The sequence below is a fragment of the Xenopus laevis genome, chromosome 4S, assembly GCF_017654675.1.
Source record: "Xenopus laevis strain J_2021 chromosome 4S, Xenopus_laevis_v10.1, whole genome shotgun sequence".
NCBI classification, from domain to species: Eukaryota; Metazoa; Chordata; class Amphibia; order Anura; family Pipidae; genus Xenopus; species Xenopus laevis.
In genome coordinates, this window is record NC_054378.1 from 33,654,818 (window position 1) to 33,672,633 (window position 17,816).

The 17,816-nt window shown below is 39.5% G+C and overlaps 1 protein-coding gene across 3 annotated transcripts in view; it reads right to left on the reverse strand.

Moving 5' to 3' along the window:
- The window catches only part of cmip.S (c-Maf inducing protein S homeolog), a 121,877-nt gene extending 105,895 nt beyond the window's left edge, over positions 1-15,982 (reverse strand). The window contains exon 1 of one of the 3 annotated variants that reach the window (XR_005960862.1): positions 15,201-15,982. Coding sequence is in view for 2 of the 3 variants with exons in the window: in XM_018260462.2 (XP_018115951.1) it covers positions 15,201-15,497 (297 nt within the window). In the remaining variant the exon portion in view is untranslated. The remainder of the gene's footprint in view (positions 1-15,200) is intronic. The other 2 variants (XM_018260462.2, XM_018260463.2) reach the window with 2 other exon arrangements.
- Positions 15,983-17,816: the final 1,834 nt, after the last annotated feature.

The following is a 17,816-nucleotide window of genomic DNA, read 5'->3' on the forward strand; positions in this document are numbered from 1 at the left end:
CAAATTTAATTTCCAATGAGAGTAGCTCAGAGTGCTTGCAAGGTGTGCAACAACACAAGGTTCACAAGACATGAAGCCAAGAACTTTTTTGGCTGCAGTCAGATGAAAAAGTCAGATGGGATGCCGTTTCTATACATTAAAGACCTAAAAGAGCAAATCTTTCACCAATATGCGCACCCAACGATCAGATCACAACAATGGAGATACAGGCCATCAGAGCAATAAAAAGCTGATGCCATGATTTGTGAACCTGTGTGATCAATATCTGGCTGAGAATATCAGGTCTACCAATATAACAAACAAACCACTTTAGATTAAACCATTGGCACAGCAAATAACCCTCACTATGAATCCCCCGTAGCAGGGTAAACCATCAGCATCAGAGCTGACCCAACGGCTGTCAGCATTACCAAACAACCCATGCAGAACTGCAACAGCTTAAAGGCCAGGGTACAAATCTTGGATATAAAGGAATAAGGCACCCTTGCTACTGTTACTCTAACTCAGGGGTCCCCAACCTTTTTCACCCATAAGCAGCATTCAGATTTAAAAAGAGTTGGGGAGCAACACAAGCACGGAAAATGTCCCTGGGTGGTGCCAATTTTTTCTGTTTGGCAGTACACCTGTTTTTTAAAGGAGAAGGAAAGCTACAGAGGCATTTTATTGCCAATAGATTAGCTGCAATAGTGCAAGCTAGAATGCTATATTTATTTTGTAGAATGTTTTACCATACCTGAGTAAAAAGCTCTATAAACTCTCTGTTTGTTTAGGAACAGGCGCACTGTGTGGTGTTTAACAAATTGGCATACGCCAGTAATTATACCTTCCCTTCTCATTTCATCTTGTTTTCAAAAAGCTTAAATATTTTCAGCTGTATTTTCCTTTAATAAAGGAAATGGTGAAAAGTATAATTGAGATCAAATGCACAGAGCAGGGGCTGCATGATCTTGCTGGTCAGAAAATATAATGATACAGGGGGTCCAGAAATATAAAGACAGTGGTGGCCCAGTGTGAAAGCTAGTTAGAGACAAATTCAGAATACTAAATACTCCTTAAAGGGAAACTGTTGCCAAATAATATTATCCACAACCAACGGTGCTAAATAGTGTCTACACTCCAGCTGGGGGTAACAGTATTTTCTTCTTCTTAAATTGCCCCCCAGCTCTAGGCTACTCACACCAAGAGGGAGCTGCTGGTTTGAGCGGCTATGTTGGGGCACACGCATGTGTATAATGAGTAAATGCCACAATTTTCTCGATATGTGCATGCTTGTGATGTCAGAAGCACATTATGCACATGCGCTCTGACCGTGCAATTAAAAAAATTATCACCAACCAGAGTGCAGCAACAGGTGACCATCTTGTAGGTCAGTTAAAGCACTATTTGAGGTAAACACTTATTTAAAGTCTTAGATACTGTTTGTACATAAATCTGTATGTTCAATGTATATACACATTTATTGTACAGCATTTTGGAACTGTGGCTGAATTAGCACTGCTTTCACATGTTTACAGCCTTGTTAGGAGCCAAAGGGGATCCTGGCTAAATGTTGGGCCTCAAAAGGGGTTTTAAAATAAAGAAAATAGATAACCCTGCCCTCTGCTTCACTGTGTTGTGCCAAGCCTGAGGTTAAATGTGCTTATTGTGTTTTCTTATGTCCTAATCAAGGAGAGGGACAATTTGTTAAACCATTAAAGATTTTTATTACACCACAAATAGATGTCAAATGAACGCCACACAAGGTGCTGAAAATAAGGCAAAGATGTTGCACATGGTCTTGAGATAAGATGAATTACCCAAAACAACTCAAAAAGCTTGCATTATTTCTAGACTTGACACTAGAAAAGTTCAAACAAAAACATCTAGCTGCAAAAAAAAAAATATTTTGAAATTATGCCAGTGATGAGGGACATCTGGATTGTGTTACATGGTTAGATAAACAAAGCCATTGCTAGACTTTTATATCTAAAGTGAACAGTCCTCTAGCTCAAGTATCCTTTGGGGGAAATATCTATCTCCAAAAGAAGAGATCAAGAGCAGCACAATCATAAACATCAATCTCTCCCGTTTCACTGCATCTGTAGATTTTACCTTTAGAGGGCCTTCATTTCCACATTGGAGTAAGAGAATTAAACTTAATCTCTAAACAACTAGCAAATTCTCACAACAAGTACATGTCAATGGGGTTGCCTTGTGTTGTTCCCTTGGAGTAGCTTTCATGATTACTTTAGTTGGCAGGGTGTAACAAATAAAAATGATTAGGCTTGGTCCTAAAATGATCTGCATGGCTCTGGACTGTCGGGTATCTGAGATTGCTGACCCAAGTCCATTGACAGTGCACAGTATTGTCATATTTTATGTCTGTTTCTCACAGAATCCATCAGCCAATTATACTTTGCCACATAATAATAGCTGCAACTGCCAGCATCCTGACCTCCTGTTTCTTTATTTCCCTAATGAGCACCTATAGCAGATATTCTAATCCTAAAAATATTAGTTATGTGCATTTATTAGCATGTAGAAAAGTGGAGATGAAATAACTTTAGTGCAAAGTCTATGAAAGTAAATTATTGACAGACTATACATAAGGAGTCATCCTATGCAGATTATTACAAATGGGTACAACTCAACAATCAGCAAAGTGTATGATATTGTTACTGCCAGCAGACACCTGCAGGCTGAAATGTTATTGTTTTGTATCTTAAAAAAAACGTATTTAGTGATCATAAAACAGGTAATTGGCAATGCTTCTCTGAAATGATTTATAGTCCTGCTATCTTAGTGTCAGCATGAAGTAAATGGCCTAAAGATGGTCTTCATTGCTAATCCTCATCTTATTGAGCAGTACTGGCGGTCCTTCCAGAGATATAATGGTCCCCAACTTTCTGAAAAGTTCTGGGTGTGATGTTATCATGATGGGAAGGGGAGAGTCTCACCTTCAGGGTCAGACTGGGACAACGGAAAAAAAACCATGGTGGGCCAACTGCCGGCCCAGACCTACTCCCCAGGCTGGCCCATAAAGACAGGCTGTAGTGCCGCGCGGCACATCTTTTGCCTTTTATGGGGCAGGGGCAAGAGTTTGGAGGTCGGGAGGGGGTCCTCGGGACTGCCAGGAGGGCCCTTCATTTTGCAACCCTGGTGGGCCCCCAAGGCTCCAGTCCGACCCTGCTCACCTGCATTTTTCAGCACCACAAATGACCCACTGCCACCTCCTGTGTGGCATCACCACAAATGTTCAGTTGTGCTAAAGACATGGCAAAGCACTAGCATTAGCCCTTTAGACACATCAAAGCAACAGCAAAATGCTACAATAATAGATTTATGAAATACCGTAGATAAAAGCAAAAGCACCGAGCCAAAAAAGCTACATCTGTTAATAATGTTCTATTTACAATTCTGTGTTTGCCTTTAGTTGTTTTATGGCTCTAAAACTATTTCACAGACTTATGTCTATAGACAAACGTTTGTACAAATAGGTTAAATCCTGCCAATCCACAGTCTGGCCAAAACTCCAGCATATTACTGATCACTTATAATTGGCTAGGTTGTCTGTCCCCTACAAAAATCACACAAAAAATCAGCCACACATTTAGAAATATACTATAAGTACCAGAAATGGAGTTTAGAATCATAGTAAAATGGGTATGATTGTTTATCGAGCTGACCACACAAAGACTGGTTGGGTTTTTTTCAACCTATTTAAGGTACATATTTATAAAGTACAGATATGGGACCTGTTAATCAGAATGTTCAGGGCCTGGAGTTTTCTAGAGAAGGAGTCTAGAATTGTTTTACTTCCAATAAGGATTAATTTTATATTGTATGGGATCAAGTACAAGGTACTGTTTTATTATTACAGAGAAAAAGGAAATCATTGTTAAAAATTTGAATTGTTTGATTAAAATTGAGTCTATGGGAGATGCCCCTCGCATAATTCAGAGCTTTCTGGATAAAGGACTTCCTTATAATAATACCTGTCATGAGTTTTTGTCCCAAAGGAGGTCTCAATCACATTCATGCACACTATGGTCAATTCTATCAGGTGCCAATTAACCTTCCTATATACTATTAAAAAAATTGCACACATGAAGCGTATTTGTTCGTTTTCACTGTATAGAATTGGCATATTACACTTCTATACTTTTCTTTATAAAACTTCTATAAATTGTACCTTAACTAGTATCTTTATAGGCCAAAGTATGCCACATTCATACATAAGCAGTAATTAACTGTCACAAGGCCACAAAAAAGGGAAAATGCAAATGTTCCATAAAGGAAATTAAAAAGGAAAAAATAAAGACAGACTAAGGCCTAACAATTGATATGCTAAACATAAGAGATATAAACTGACGCAGTAAAACAAGTATTTCATAGCACACTTCCTCTCATATCAATGCCTTTGTTAAAAAAGACTGCTCCATTATTAGATTCAATTAATAGCCCATACAATTTTAGTTTAAATCTATAAAAATAAGTGAATGGAGACTATAAATATGTTTAAATACAATTACTCAGAGTACCTCTGGGCACTTTTACAGTTTATATATTTTCTATTTTTTGTTTTCTTGGTTTCTGAGATATTAACAGTTTTAGCCTACTAATACTAGAGGTTATACTTGAGGAATACTTGAGGTTTTAGAAGCACTATGAGTGAAATAACATTTCTGTTTGGGTTTAGATCCCATTTTTTGAATGTAAGATTAAATGCAAATATATGTTAGGGGGAAATATTTTTATGAAGACATTTCAAGACAACTGCTTTTTCGGTTTCAACCAGTTGGCTTTGACAGACAAGAGGTACTGCATCCTCAATAAAGCTATACGTCTTCTTTACACTGCTCCCAGGCATTACCAGGCCCCTACCCAACTGGAAAGTACAAACAAAGTAAACAAAGAAACATTTTAAAAAAAACTAAAGGTGGCCATACATACACACACACACACACACACACAAACACACACAGATAAAGCTGTCATCTCAGTCTGCCCATGTGATTCCCACAACTAGCCTACTTGTCAAAAATCAGGCAGATATCAATCAGGCAATTTAACATCTGTATACACCAGTGATTGCCTAAAGCTGGCCATATGTGCTCACCAAACCAGTCACCAATATGCCCATCTTGACACCAATTGTTTGGCCCTTGGGCCATATGGATGCAAAATATGTCAATCAAACCTGCCCAATTTTAAGCCAGTTATTAGTTAAGAAAGCCCGTCGGTTGGCACCATACACAGGTGAATAAGCCACCAACTCAGTTTTCCTATGAGATAAATAAGCCAGTTATATCTTTTACAATACTCAGTGAACTCTCAGTGAAAGTACAGCATGCCATATAATTCTGCTGTGAAATCTTTCAATAGTTAAAAGAGGGTTTTGGGCACGTACGTAAGTTTGGATTTGGTTTGGGATTCGGCAGAATCCTTTAAGAAATCCCTAGTTCAAAGTCAGTATGAAATATTTACTTCTATTTTCGGGGGAGTTTGCAACATGCAGCACCACCCATTTCTTTCCAAAATGATATGCCTTCGCAGAGATTACTAGTTGCTTTGTTCAGCCATATACAAAAATAAAAGGATTTTGGGTTCACGTTTACATTCTATTTAGTCTTTCAGTGCATAAATCTGGTATCCATAATGGATTATATCAATTCTTTTAAGACAGGTGTTAAACATAACTAATCACTAAAAAAAACCTGCCTATACTGTATCTATATCTATGGTGACCAGCATTTAGGAAAAATAATGATTACAAAAATAAAACCCTTACTTCTAAAATCCTTATTAAGCTTGCCACTCGCAGAATGGAAAGTAAATTCCAGCATTTTTGACTGAAATGAGTAAGCATTTCTCCTGACTGGGCATGTCAGCTAAACATTCTAACCCTTTTGGGTTTCCAAAGTGGGATTTGACTTCCAAAAAAAGACATGCCCTCAAATGGTATGCTTTTAGGGTGAGGCTTTTCGAGAAAGCAATGGCTCCAAAACAATGGCTAGGGCGTGTTGAGGGAAGGCTAGTTATTTGCGCAGCATGCCATATTTACTCAGCTACCATTGAAGTTTCTGTAAGATATTTTTTCAATCGTTTGCTGTTCTAGATATTTAACTATGGCTGAAATACTGATGCAGTAATATTTCATGTGTCTGTAACATTGGTATGAGCTAATGGTGGAGGAGCTGACCCAGTATAAGAAATAAACAAAAAATGCCTGAATTCCTCTACCCTAACAGTTGCCAAACCTAGCTGTGTTTTGATATTATTCATGAGAAACAAGAGCTGCAAATGAGTCCCAAAGGGCACATTGACCTAATACCAAAGTTTGAGAAATATGGTTTTATGAAACTTACTCTTGGAGAAGATAAACATATTTCTCAAGCATGCAATTGTTCTCTGTGAAGGAAAACTCTTAAGGCACTACTATTATGATCTACAAATTCAGTTTGTGTGAAAACATATTTTAATGAAATTACCAAAAATTATAGAATAACTGAAATAAAATTTGTGGCCTCCTGCAACATGATAAGCAGTACAGGTATGGGGTCTGTTATCCAAAATGCTTGGGACCTAAGATTTTCCTGATACGGGATCTTTCTGTAATTTGGATCTTTATATCTTAACTCTACTAGAAATTAAATGTTTTGCTTTCAATAAGGGTTAATTATATCTTTGTTCTCTCAGTACAAGGTACTGTTTTATTATTATAGAAAAAAATATATATATTTTTTTAAAATTTGTATTATTTGGATAAAATGGAGTCTATGGGAGACGGCCTTTAGGTAATTCAGAGCTTATAGATAATGTTAGGGTAACACAAGATACAGCAAGATATGCTGGGCTGCTGCAATTAAAGTCCTGCTGCGGGTCCCTGCGGAATAAGGGGAGAATTTTCAGGTGCGGCTATAGCCGCGGGTCTGCGGCTCATCTAAATTTCTTATCTTATGCAATATTGTCTATATTTTACTCATTTTAAAGTTTTACAAAACTTGTTTCTGTCCCGCCAACTTTTAATGTCATCACTTCCGGGTTTGCAGCACCATCACTTACTGTTTGATGGTGTTCGGCGGGTTGGTTGTGGATAAGGCAGTTGCGGGTTGGGTAGCGGATCAAAGTGGGCAAATATGCGGGCTGCAGTTCAGGTCGCGGGCTGCGGGTTTGGGTTTTAGAAATTGGTTCCACGCAGGACTATAGCTGCAATTGCAACACAAAGCATATTTTGCAATGCTGTTTAGAAAGACATATTAATAAGCTGGATGTGTTTAAAAATGTGAATAAAGCTCAAAATTCTTATAACAGCGTTTATTATATATATAATGTAATTATTGACCATTTGACTTGGCTATCGGAAATTAGAATGGAGTGATTACTCATAGCAATAAGTGTCTATAGTACCTAGACATATGGAGGTTGTAGTGTTATAAACACAATATTGTTACAATATCTCCCCATAAAAAACATTGTGAATATGCAGAGCCTCTTAGGGTATGAAATGTTCCAACAAGGCTTCTTTAAAGGAGAAGGAACGGTCTTTTAAACTGGGGGGGGAGCCAAACATTAGGCACCCCCAAGTGATCGTCTGTACTTCACTTCACTGTGCTCCTATCAGCAGAAAACTGCCCGGAATTCTTCCAGCGAGCACCCCCGAGCAATTTCTTCTGGCTTCTTCTTTTTTCTTGTGGCTGAGCATGCGCATCTCCCAACCTGCCACTAACCATTCAGATCAAAGTCTTACCATTCCGACCAAATAAAGTAGTAAAAAACAGATCAGCCGATGTTCTGCCCCTGACAGCAATCGTACGATAGACAAAGCTAGTGACAGTCTCCCACTAAAAATCGTACAATCGGCAATACACGCAGAGATATTATCGACAGCCGACAGAAATGTTCTAACCTGTCCGAACGACCAAACGACCGATCTCCGCCGGACGAAAAATGTCGGGACTCTCCACACAAGTTCCGAAAATCATACGAATCCTCGATTCATACGATGAGATCTTTGCGTCTATGGCCAGCTTTATGCTATTGCTTTAAGAGATTCGTCTTTTCTAGGGTAGTAACATGCAAAAATACAATATCTCTCACTTTGTAAATAATTACGTATGGAACATTCTCTGGGTTGTTTGACTAATGAAGTCATTTGAGAAACTATAAACAATGTTTCTACCAAAAATGTTTTCTGCTGGGTTTTTTTGTGTTCATTTGCATAAACAATGTTGATCTGGCAGTACTGCAAAATATATAGATACACAATGATTAAACAAATTTTGATGCACTGGCTATACTGTACTTAACTGCTTTAGAGCTTTCAACATGTTTACATAACAAACATCCTATTCTCCCTCAGGGGGTAGATCAGGTTAGTCCCCAGGGAGCAGTTATGTGGCAAATGAAGTATATGAATACTACAAATGCACTGCTGGGACACTAGTCCTGAAAGAGAAGTGAGAAGGCTTGTGTTTTCTGCAAGTGGAAAACAGAAGACTCTGTATAACAGCTACGATAATGAAAACAGGATGTGATCGGGTCTGTGGGCTTGGCGTTATCTTAAACCCCTTGTGTGCCTGATTTCAAATGTATTCTTTTTCTGGTGTTCAGAGTATATCCTGGCAGATGGCAATAGATGATTTAACAAGTACATGACATCTTATAAGCAAATGCTAGCATGCATGTATTCTATTTGGTTCTCAGCAAAGCCTCAGAAAGAAAAAGAAGGCCCAAATCGAACTATAGTGTCTCCATGGTTACTGTAGGTGCTGCACCAACCTCTCCAGCTTGCAGCTCCCTATCTCTTTTTACAGCTTAATCTTTGCAAAAATGATTAAAGGCCTTTACTTAAATTACCTAACAAAAATATATTGTCATGAACAAATATGCAAACATAGCGCCATCAATCCAATTTTGTTTGTTGGGACTCAGCAAGGGCTCTTTTGGGTCCGTAATGCACACCATTCAAAAAAGATTAAATCTCTAAGAAGAGAAATTTTGATGGCTGACAACCTCATTACATATCAGCATCACACAAAAGATACTCACACAGGACAGTCACTGACTGGTGTAGTTTCACATTAAACTGCCCTGTCCACATTGGGTGGTATAGGCATAGAATGGCCCAACAGACCCTGATTTGGTCCAAGAATTATCTATAATTTATGGGGATCTGGAGTCCTAAAAAGTTTTGCTGTGGTAACTAGAGTAACTCCAGTTTAAGCCACAAGCCTAGAGTATTACAATCTTATGCTCTGGCGGGCTTACTGCAATTCACATACACAAACTGCTTGGAACATCATAGCACATTCAAAAAAAGTGAGCCATTGTCTATGAATGGTAATTTTCCTATACAACCATGGGAAGCTGTAGTGTTGTGATGTCACAGGACCGTTCCATGAAAAATTGTGGCTCTAGGAAAAAAGCAAACTTGAGCAAAAAGTGATACTGACATGTTCCTATAAAAATCATAGGAATGGGTCAGTATCAAGTAAATGCTGCACCTGGAATAGTTCCCCGCAAAGCTGCCCCCATCCCCGCAAACCTGGGTGCAGCAGACAGGCTGACACTACTAACAGATCTTCCATATTGCTTCATTGACGCTGGGCTGGGGGCGGAGAGATCCTTCCATAGGCTGCATTCCTGTTTTCATTCGTAATCAACCTATGGAAGGATCGCGCCACCCCCAACCCAGCCTCACTGAAACAGTTCAGAAGATCATTTAGCAGTGTCGGAGGGTCGGATGAACGCAGGTTTGCGGTGGCTGGGGCACTCTCATTCTACCTAAAGTTTAAAAACTTTCTTCATTTGAAAGCTTTTATATTAACACACTATGGGGGGAATGTAATATGTTTTGCTAGCGCAAAAAACTTGCGAATATAAGCAACCATTTTTGCGTCCTTTTTGACGGATTAAAGTCCTCGACAACCTCATCACCACAAAGTTTGCGAACAAAATGGCTTTTGGGAACATTTGCAAGGACTTTTAAGTGACAACATTTTTATCGAAACTCAAGAGCAGGTGATAAAGCTATACCTTTGCTTAGTGAAATTGCACAATGTAATATTAGCCAGCAACTAATCAGACTGATCAGCATCAGTGCTAAACATTTGCAAAGGCTCCATTTTAAATGACGCTTGCAACTTTTACCCCTCTTACATATACATTAACAGAGAAAGCCCAATGCAGCACTGAAAGATAATACATGACATGATCAGATGAACCCTCCTTCATTCCCTTCATTTATTTTTGCTTAAAGGGGTTGTTCACCTTCCAAACACTTTTTTCAATTCAGTTGTTTTTAGATTGTTCCCCAGAAATAAAGACTTTTTTCAATTACTTTCCATTATTTATTTTTTACGTTTTTTCCAAAATCTACCGTAAGTTTAAAGGTGAATGTTCGTGTTTGAGTCTGGCAGTTCAGTAATTAAGGCGCAAACTCTGAACTGTTACAATTTTGCAACATTTAGTTGATACATTTCTCAGCAGCATCTCTGGAGTATCAGCAACAATTGTATCAATTGTATCAAGTCTAACAACTGCCTGAAATGGAACCCAGAGATTCTGCTCAGCAGGGACAAAGATAAGAAATGTATCAACTAAATGTATCAATTTAGAACAGTTTACACGATCTGCGACCCCCCCTCCCAGAGCTGCTTCGAGAAATGACACTTTACACTTCAATATTAGAAAAACCGTCACACATAGAAAATAGAAAGTCATTGGAAAAAGTCGTTATTTCTGGTGATCTATCTGAAACCAAATAGTTGTTTGAAGGTGAACAACCCCTTTAAATAAGGACATTTTTATGCTTACATAATGTGGCAAAGCGATATAGACATGAATCTTTTCCTACTTTTTCAACCAAACACCTCTTTACACATACCCCACCCAAATAATCTAATTTGTTACTAAGCACAAATTTGCTCAGTGAAATTAAATAATTACCAATTTGACACCTGCCATTGTTTGTTTTTATTTGTTTTCTTAATATTGCATAGCAATATACCCATAGAGACACTATCAGCTTAAAGTGGAACTCCACCTTCTAAACCAAAATTTGATAAAGAGGCCCACATAACACAGAAACCCCCAATATACCCATCACAGTTATCGGTTTCTTCAAAAAGTATTGATAAATGCCATTTTCTATGCTGAAATCTAGCTGTTCAACAGTTCTTCTCATTCTGCATCATTTGAAATCCTGGCAGGAACTTCTCCACAGCTTACAGGCAACATGCAGGAACTACATAACCCACAATGCATTGCACTGTGATGTTCCGTTCCTTATTGAAATCACGTGTACAGGGAGTTGTGGGGTTTGGAGGATGCAGGCTAATAACAGTAGTCAAGATAGAAATGTCGGCTCGCACACCCAGGCCTTCAGTCAGGATAGCCAGGTGCTCAATGCTGGAGGGATCGGCACCCTCCCCAAGGTCAAATAGTAGAAATACACTGGCACACACGGCAATTCAAACAGGGAAATCCCTTGTGTCTTTATTTGCAGAGAAGCAACGTTTCGGGGTGGCAAAGGGGTACCACCCCGAAACGTTGCTTCTCTGCAAATAAAGACACAAGGGATTTCCCTGTTTGAATTGCCGTGTGTGCCAGTGTATTTCTACTAATAACAGTAGTCAGCCAGCTCAGCAAAATAGTCAGACAGATCAGCAGGAGCAACTATAATTTAGAGAGCGCACACCCTAAAAAAAGGGGAATAATTAAAATCAATACGGAGGTGCCAATCACATGGAGGCCGAATTGAGTCTCCTGGTCCAATGATAAAAAATACAAAATATTGCGATTGCACACTCATTTGTAAAAAATTCAATTTTATTACATCAAAAACACTTACATAATGGTAATTTGATCCTACACGTTTCGTACATCAGGAGAGCAGGGGCCAAGCTTAGGGAACTGTTACAAACCATTAAAAATCATGAAAAGTCTGCATATTTTTTAACTGTATATTGCAAAGTTGCTTGAAATGATGTTTACTTTTCAAGTAAATGTTTGTCTGGAGTTCCCCTCTAAGTAAAACACCTATTTAGTTTGGATCAGGGCTGAGTTTTTCAATTTTCATTATGATAGGATTACCATATTTAGTCACAATCTGTCAGATAAAAAAAAAACTGAAGAAATGGAGTGTCAACATCAAATGAATAGTTGTCAGACAGACAAAGAGAAGATTTTTTATCATAACTTGGAAAACATAAAACTGGCAACTCACATAACTAATTAGTGCTTCCAGAAACAAATTCTTGCTGTGATAAACTGCCAGTAATGTTGCTATTCCTGCATGTCTGCCCAAGGCATATTCTAAAGACAGCAATGAAGTCAATTTAACCACACAGGTGCATTACTGAAACAATAATAACAAAACTTGTCACCTTTGTAAGGCTACAAGCTAACTGCCGTCTGAAGCCAACTCCATCCACTCATAAAAACTGTACTAAGGCAACTTTCACTCAGTAAATGATGTACATGATTTCAAAAGTGGTGTTCAGTTTGAGAACTTAAAATGTCTTCAAGTAAGACAAGGCAGCACAAGTTACCTAGTTTAAAGTAACACCAAAAAATGTAAGTGTTTCAAAGCAATGGCAATTTAATATTTGCCCTGCACTGTTACAGCTGGTGTGTTTGCTTCAGAAACACTACTATAGTTTATATAAACAAGCTGCTGTGTAGCCATGGGGGCAGCCATTCAAGCACAGGATACACTGTAGATAACAGATAAGTTCTGAAGAATCCTATTGTACTAATATAGTGCTTATCTGTTATCTGTTGTGTCGTGAGCTTTTTCTCCATTTTAAGCTTTGGATGGCTGCCACCATGACAACAATGCAGCTTGTTTATATAAACTATTGTAGAGTTTCTGAAGCAAATACATTTTTTACCAGTACAGGACAACACTACATTATATACTACACCTGTTAAGTTTACAGTGTAAGGGCAGGACTCCATGGACGATTCTGCTGACAGAAATAAGGTTAGTAATGCTATTGTCAGATTGTGTCGAATTGTTGATGCAACGTGACACCACTGACGGATGCAGACGTAGCGTGAAGCTAAGTAATGCTATTGTCGGATCGTGTCGCAGAGTTGGCGCGACACAATACGACAATAGAAATACTTACTTTATTTCCGTCGCATCTGACGTGACGCCTGCATTTTTGCGTATCGCGTTGGATTGCGGCGGAATCGTCTGTGGAGTCCTGCCCTTATGCAATCCTTCCCTCATCTTGCTCCACTATGAAGTGATGGATTCTGAGACTTGAAGATCAGTACCTTGTATAGTAGGTGGACCACAAATTCTCTGAAAGTAGAGAGACTTCAAGTTCCAGAATTCATCACTTCACAATGGAACAAGGTGAGGGAGTGGATGTATTACATTGTGAGCCTGAGGGGATGGGGAGGGCTGTCCCAGTGAATGCAGAGACAGACATAGTTTTCTTTCAGTCTGTGGAAACTGGTATGTCTGTGTTAAAAAAAGTATATCTTTTAAAATATAAAATAAAAGAATGTACCAGATGCAAGCTTGCAGCAATCAAAATGTACAGGGCTGTTCAAAGAAAAGTCTAGTCTGCTCAACAAACATTGTTCTAAGACATCATCATTTTCATATATCTGACATTAAAATATATAGAATGACAAATCACTGACCCACCACATGAATAAGTTGTAAAGACAGCCAATGCGGTGTAAGAAAAAGATTTGTCCATCTATAACTACACTGGACAAATGATATACTTTTCTAAGCCATTTCTGCTTCTGTGTTCTAATCTGCTGATGGCTATGAAGTAAAATGGAGATCCCTGCTTCTATCTACAAAGGAGAGCTGCTGCAGCCACAATCAGTTGTGTGATTGTGTACAATTTATCAGAAATATATAATTTTTTATAACTTCAATACTTATTCACTGGCATACTTAAATGATCATATCTTTATATTTTGGCTAAAGCACAGAAAGTGCACATTTTTAATCTATGTTGACACTGCAGTATAATGGCATGTAGATACACAAGAAGTACCCAGAACAAAAGTAAGCAACATTTCATCATGAATTCACTAAAATAAGGACAACATTTACTATAACTAAAGCAAGTGTTCTGCAACGGAGAATCCTCAGTTTTGCATTCAACATGTCCCTTGGATGAAAGAGTTATGAAGGCCCCTGAGTTGTGTATATACATAAACAATAATCTTATATATATCAATCCAGGAGGTGTTTACAGGTGCATGAAATATGTTTGTTTCGGACCATACCATATACTGTATGCCTGATGGATGTCACTATTGTATTGTGCTGCACTGCATCCCTTGTTCATGCTGTACAGAGATTCATTGGCACTGTTACTGGGCAGCTTGCCATAACTATACACCCACCCCCTGCCTAAATTAGTCAATTGCATATGACAAAATAGATGATAGAAGCAAAAAACACACACAAAAAATATAAATGTAGGCATATATAGATATAGCTTGAAAACAATAAACGGGAATGATAGAAAAACCGTACAAATGAACAACACTGTTTCGATGCTACATCTTCTTTAGGAGTCAAATAAACGTGACAGGAAAAGATTATACCAGTCAACTGAAATACTATTCTTGGCGTAAAAACAGCTAATCCCTTTAAAAGAGTATATTTGTACCTTTTATTTTTGGATTTCAATTATTCAAACAATACAACTAACAGTAATTACAAAGGGGAATAAAGCAAGTGTTGCCTTGCAAAAGTACAATGATGCAGAAATGCACACCTACCCTATAGCATGGCTGGTGCACCTGCATTCTGTATGTACAGCAGTGTACACGGCTGGATAATACAAAGCCCTTTTACTGATCTTAGAACACAGTAAAGGGAAGCTTTAGAAGGTTCCTATATAAAACAGGAGGTGTTCTACCACTCACATAGATTAATATATCTTAATTTCCAAGCAAACATGTAAATGCTATCTTAATCAACGGTTGCGGATTACAGAATGACAATTCTTACTGCTGCATTTTAGAGAGAGATCAAAAACAACCACACAAAAGAATGATCACACAAGATCTCTGATCATTGCCACTTTAGTGGGATTGCCTGCATGCAGAACTCCGGCTGCTGAACTACAACTCACACCATTATCCTGCCCTAGACTGTGGATGCTGGCTGCTGTAGTTCAGCTGCTGACTGGACATCCCTGGTATGTGACAGACTAACAGTCAAATAGACTTACCGTAGCTGAGGTCAGGCTGTTATCTGCCAGGGTTAGGTGATGGGGTTCCCACCTCCTTAAGAATTTAGAGGTGAGGATCTTGCTGAGAAAGGTCCTGGGGTGCCTTATAGCACAGACCTGAATGTCCCCTTCTTGCAGCAGTTTGTACCTCATGCCACTGAAGTGCAGGAGGGATCTCCTACATGGTACAGCTCCCATCTTACTGCCCCCTGTAGCAGCCATCTCCCCCAGCAGTGGCTTGTTCTCCTCTATCTGCCTGTGATCACTGCCTCCACATGAGCTGCCAGTAAAATCCATGGCAGCCACTGAGCCCGGATATATATTCCTTCTTTTATTAAATCCCAAAAACAAAGAGTGCGGAGAGGAAGGGGAGAAAATCCAAACGCCTGAAGACAACGGATCCCCTAAAAAAATCCACCAATAAAAAGAAAATAAAAACCTTCAAATCTCAGCAGTTCCCCCCCAGGAAGCTGGTGCTGGGGAATTCCAGTGTCCTACTTAATTAAATCCATATTTTATCCGAGGTGTGATGAAGCAACAAGATCCAGAGTTTAGCAGTGAGGGGAAGCCTGCCTTGGGTCCCCTTTGTGTGTGATCAGAGCTCTGCTTCCTTTTTTTTCCCTGCATGTATCTATGTGTTGCCTGTGTCAGTGTGTGTTCATTTGTACTTATGGTGTGTGTGTATGAGTGTGAGTGTGTGGATGTATGTGTGTGTGTGCCACTGAGAGGCAATTGCTAAAAGATTGCAGGAGCTGCTTTCCTCTGATTGGCTCTCGCTGCGTCATGTGGTTAGCCAATGACGTCAATGGCAGAAACGAGCAGATCAGGATGCACATTCTGTGTTTGCTGCAGGGGAGGGGAGGGTGTCATAAATAGGTGGGGGAGTTGGGGACAGGAGTAGGGCACATCCTGGCCGACATTTAAAAAAAAAAAACAACACCTGAGTGTATTAACACAGTACAAATAGTTTTAATCCTTTTATTTCCTATTTCCCTCTCAATCTCGTTACAAGCAAATAATGGGGTGAGGGGGAGAATACACAGGGTGAGTTGATTGATTAGGAATTAGTGAGGATTTGAATAGACCTGCTTTAATGTTCTTAGACATCGTTGATTAAACCGCTTCTCTGTAAAGCTCTGTGTCAGCTAATGCGACGTGTTTGGTCACTGTCCCCCCACCATCGACACACATGAGGCTCGAGGAATGCGACGTTTGTTGTGGTAACACTTGTCTCTTAACTAAAAAGAGGCTTAGAAATAGATACACATCCACGTGATCCCCGCGTTTCCGGGTGGGTGACCTGTGCAAGGGGGGAATGAATGGCATGTGGACATTGCAGGGCCAGAAATACTCAGGGCGGGTCCGGCACTGGCACCCGGATGTGCCCTGTCACTCACTGCAGGATCATAACACGGGCCTGTGCTGCCTGCTGAACCCTCACTTCCTTTACTTGCAGGTGTCTTGCCTAAAAAGTGGGCATTTCAGTAATTTTCAAGATTTTCTTATAGAAATGTGTGCTTCTGTTATCATACAAAGGAAGAGGGAAATAAAAATACCCGCCCTTTTAGGGTAAGGCCACACTGGGCGTTTTGGGGAGATTTGGTCACCTGGCGACTAATCGCCTCGTCTTTGAGGCGACCTATCTCCCTAAACGTCTTCCCTCACTCTACGCCGGCTAAAATGAAAAAACGCCGGCGCTAATCACACGCGGCGATTCGTTTTCCAAAGTCACCCAAAGTTGCCTCACAAGGAAACTTCAGACGACTTCGGAAAACGATTTGCCGTGTGTGATTAGCGCGTTTTTAAATTTTAACCAGCGCAGAGTGATGGAAGGCGTTTGGGGAGATTGGTCGCTGCAAAGACAAGGCAAGGAGACCAATGCTCCCCAAAATGCCCAGTGTGGCCTTACTGTAAAATGAATTGCTTGTATAAATTCTAATTTACATAAAAACAACATACCTCCCAACTGTCCCGTTTTTAGAGGGACAGTCCCTCATTTAACGGCTCAACCTGCAGTCCCTCATTTGTACTGGAAAGTCCCATCTTTCTCTGCACTGAACAGCCAGAAAAAGAAACAAAGTTTATAACTTAATTGGCTTTTGGCAGAGAGCCCAGACCAGCCTCAGCAGCTTATAATATAGGTTTGTAACAATTTGGAGATAAGCAAATAAGTAATTGTAACAATATAAGAAAACAGCTTAAAGGGCAATTCACCTTCATTAGCAAAACTGTAATTGAAAAAAAAACAGAAATATGTTCAAACTTTCATAACCTGCAAAATTTTGTAAAATGAACATGGTAATTAGGTGTGGCCACAAAAATGGGCATGGTCAAAAAATTTGCTGTGCTATTCGCGGCAACTTTTTCGTCACTCTTTTTATTTCCAAAATGTTGGGAGGTAAGAAACGGGGATGGATGGGGACCACAATCAGGCCTGGACTGGCAATCTGTGGGTTCTGGCAACTGCCAGAGGGGCTGCTTTAAGTTGTCATAGACAATCACTATATATTGGGCTGGTGGGGAGCTGTTTGGGCTGCTGTGTGGCCTGTTTGGGCCTCTGTGTACCTGAAATGCTAGGGCCTATTTCGAATCTCAGTCCAGACCTGACAACAATAA